Genomic DNA, 3532 nt, shown 5'->3' with positions numbered 1-3532 from the left:
TAATAACAATACAAGAATAAACTCTGTTTTGTGTACTCACATCTGTAAACCTACTTTGCCCACCTCTATGTTTCCATCTACATGTAATATATAAGTTTTAGGACATTTTCATCACCCCAAAAGAAAATCCCATTGCTATTACCTGTCACTCCCCATTGCCCCTCCCCCAGCCCCTGCCAATCACTAATTTGCTTTCTGTTTCTATGGATTTGCCTGCTCTGACATTTCATATAAATGGTATCCTACAATATATGGTCTTATGGCTTTTTGTGTCTGGCTGCTTTCACTTAGCATGTTTTCAAGACTCATCTATGTTGTAGTATCTATCAAGACTTCATTCCTGCCCTGAACAATGTGCCCAGTGGTTAGAGCATTGGCCTGCACACCGAAGGGTTGAAAGTTTGATTCCCGGTCAAAGGGCACGTACCTGCATTGTAGGTTTATTTTTTTAAAAATATATTTTATTGATTTTCTTACAGAGAGGAAGGGAGAGGGATAGAGAGTTAGAAACATCAATGAGAGAGAAACATCAATCAGCTGCCTCTGACACACCCCCAACTGGGGATGTGCCCGAAACCAAGGTACATGCCCTTGACCGGAATCGAGCCTGGGATCCTTCAATCCGCAGGCTGACGCTCCATCCACTGAGCCAAACCAGCCAGGGCTGCATTGTAGGTTTAATCACCAGCCAGTCAGGATGAGTGTGGGAGGCAACCAAGCACTATGTCTCACATAGTGTTTCTCTCTCTCTCCCTCCCACCCCCACAAAAGACTTTATTCGTTTTTTAAAATTAATTTATTTTCCAATTACAGTTGACATACAATATTATATTACTTTCATGTGTACAATATAGTGATTAGACACTTTTCTACCTTACAAAGTAAACACTCCAATAAGGACTTCATTCCTTTTTAAGGCTGAATAATGTTCCATTGTATGGATAGGTCACATTTTATATCTATACTAGAGGCCTGGTGCACGAAATTTGTGCATGGGTACGGTCCCTAGGCCTGGCCTGCTATCAGGGCCATCTTCCCCAGCTGCCCAAAGCTGGCCCTGCCCCCCACCGCCACCCACCTCTAGTTCCCCGTCCGCCATCGGGTAATAGGTGCCTGATGGCCGGGGAAAGGAACCAAGAGGTGGTCAGTGAGCCTCATAGTGACTGGTTCAGCAGTCGTTCTGCCATTAGGGTCAATTTACATATTACCCTTTTATTATATAGGATATCATTTGATGGACACTGAGGATGTTTCCACCTTTTGATGATTATGCTGCTGTGAACATGGACTTTTTTAAAAAAATGTTTTTATTGGTGTTTAGAGAGAGAGGAAGGGAGAGGGAGAGAGGGGGAGAGAAATATCAGTGTGAGAAACATTGATCGGCTTCCTCCTGAACGTCCCCTACTGCGGATCAAGGCCACAACCTGGGCTTGTGCCCTAACCAGGAATCGAACTGGCGACCTTTTGGTGCCTGGGACAATACTCAGCCAACAGAGCCACACTGACTGGACAATTTATCTTTCTGTGTCCACAGTTCAATTCACACACCTTCTCTGTGTCTGTCTGGAATATTATTCAGCCTTAAAAAGAAAGGAAATTCTTTACGTTCCCACCCCCTTATCCCCCTGCCTCCCAGGAGCAGTGGAGCTGGCCCGGCGCCACCCCATGGCATCCTGGCTGTGTGCCATGCTGCACTGCTTCGGGAGTTACATCCTGGCTGATCTGCTCCTCGGGGAGCCCCTGATCGACTACTTCAGCAACAACTCCAGCGTCCTGCTGGCCTCCGCTGTCTGGTAAGCATTGCCAGGCTGGCTGGGCGTGGGAGAGCAGCGCCGGAGGGCAGGGGTGACCCATTCACCAGAGAGGTGGGAGGCGGGAGGGACCGGGATCCAACTGCACAACCTCCACAGTGGCCCTGAGGGCACTGCTCTGTTGCTCAGCTCTGTCCTGAGCCAGGCACGCAGGAAGGATACAACCTCGCCTCCCAGGGCCCCCGGAATCTCTCCCCCTGATGCTTGGCATTCTCTCCCCGCAGGTACCTGATTTTCTTCTGTCCCCTGGACCTCTTTTACAAGTGTGTCTGCTTCCTGCCTGTGAAACTCATCTTTGTGGCCATGAAGGAGGTGGTGAGAGTCCGAAAGATCGCCGTGGGCATCCACCACGCGCATCACCACTACCACCACGGGTGGTTTGTCATGATTGCCACTGGCTGGGTCAAAGGTAAACAGGACCATAACAATGACAACCGAGAATCACCCAGTTGAGAACCCTGGTCCAGTGGTCCAGCCAGGCTGAGGGGTACCAGGACTGCTGCAGGGGTCCAGGCTGCCCATTAGCCCGCACCTTTAGAGCAAATGAGAAGATTCTTCCAGAAGTTTAACCATCACAGGCAAATAGGACAATGATGAAACAATGACAGCTGATACCCAGAGCAGGGTTTCTCAATTGCGGCACTACTGACATTTGGTGCTGGATCATTCTCTGTGGTGGGGGCCATCCTATGAATGGCCAGGGGTTGAGCAGCATCCCTGGCCCCCACCCACCAAGAGCACACCCCCCTCCCCAGTTGTGACAACCAAAAATGTCTCTAGACGTTGCCAAATGCCTCCTCGGGAGACAAAATCACCTCAGTTGTGAACCCCTGGTGCAAGTCTGGAACCCCAGCTGGCAGCCGCTCCTGGAGAGGGTATTCTTTCTGGAAATGTAATCACTGTGTCTCCAGGAAGCCTGTACCAATTCCCCGGGGAGGTAGCATGCTCCCGGAGGGCAAGTGGCTTGAGAAAGATTGAGAGCTCAGAGTCCTGAGGAGAGAGGCTATGTGTAGGGGGCCCCCTGGGAGCCCCAGGCACAGCTCAGGGTCCTGGATTGGAAGCCTCAGGGCAGACAGCCCAGGTTGGTCCAAGCCTTGCAGGTGGGGTGTTAGCTGATTCCTTCCAGCTTGTTTTGCTCCAAATGTGCTGCTGTGTGACCTTCGGCCCGACTCTGCCTGCTCTGAGCATGTTTCCTCACCTGCCACTGATCCTCATACACCCGGCTCATGGTCCCCCTGGAGAGGACTCCGGGAGCGGCGAGTCTGCTTCCTTGGGGGTGGCGGGTTCGTTCAGAAGCACCCTGTTTCGTAGGCTCTGGTGTTGCCCTCATGTCCAACTTTGAGCAGCTGCTCCGAGGGGTCTGGAAGCCAGAGGCCAACGAGATCATGCACATGTCCTTGTGAGTACCCCGTCCTCCCCGTCTGTTCCTCCTGTGCCCCCTGGACCTGACCCTGGATTGGATACTTCTGGTAACTTGGAGGTCCAGCCCCTGATTCTGCCTTCCAGAAGCTTCCAGAGGACATGTCTGGGGGAACCCAGAGAGGGAAGCACAACTCTGCCTAGGGCACAGGGGCAGGCAGAGATGCGGGGAAGTCAGATACTTGATTTGGGTTTTGAAGAGTGAATAGGAGTTTTCTGGCAAAGAAGGAGCCTCTGATTCAGAAGGCCATCACTTCTGCCAAGTCAGAAAAGCAACAACAATTCTGCCTGGTTCTGCAGGG

General features: G+C 51.3%; 1 protein-coding gene across 1 annotated transcript; it reads left to right on the top strand.

Moving 5' to 3' along the window:
- Nucleotides 1–1579: 1579 nt before the first annotated feature.
- On the top strand, nucleotides 1580–3511 carry LOC102425442 (trimeric intracellular cation channel type A-like; the record flags this gene model as incomplete). The annotated part of the gene is made up of 3 exons (XM_006109392.3): nucleotides 1580–1793; nucleotides 2036–2220; nucleotides 3123–3511. Coding segments are annotated over 3 exons (491 nt in total), but the record flags the coding sequence as incomplete, so codon positions are not given.
- Nucleotides 3512–3532: the final 21 nt, after the last annotated feature.

This window comes from Myotis lucifugus, unplaced genomic scaffold (assembly GCF_000147115.1).
Source record: "Myotis lucifugus unplaced genomic scaffold, Myoluc2.0 scaffold_9154, whole genome shotgun sequence".
NCBI lineage: Eukaryota > Metazoa > Chordata > Mammalia > Chiroptera > Vespertilionidae > Myotis > Myotis lucifugus.
This window is presented reverse-complemented; position numbering and strand designations above follow the sequence as displayed.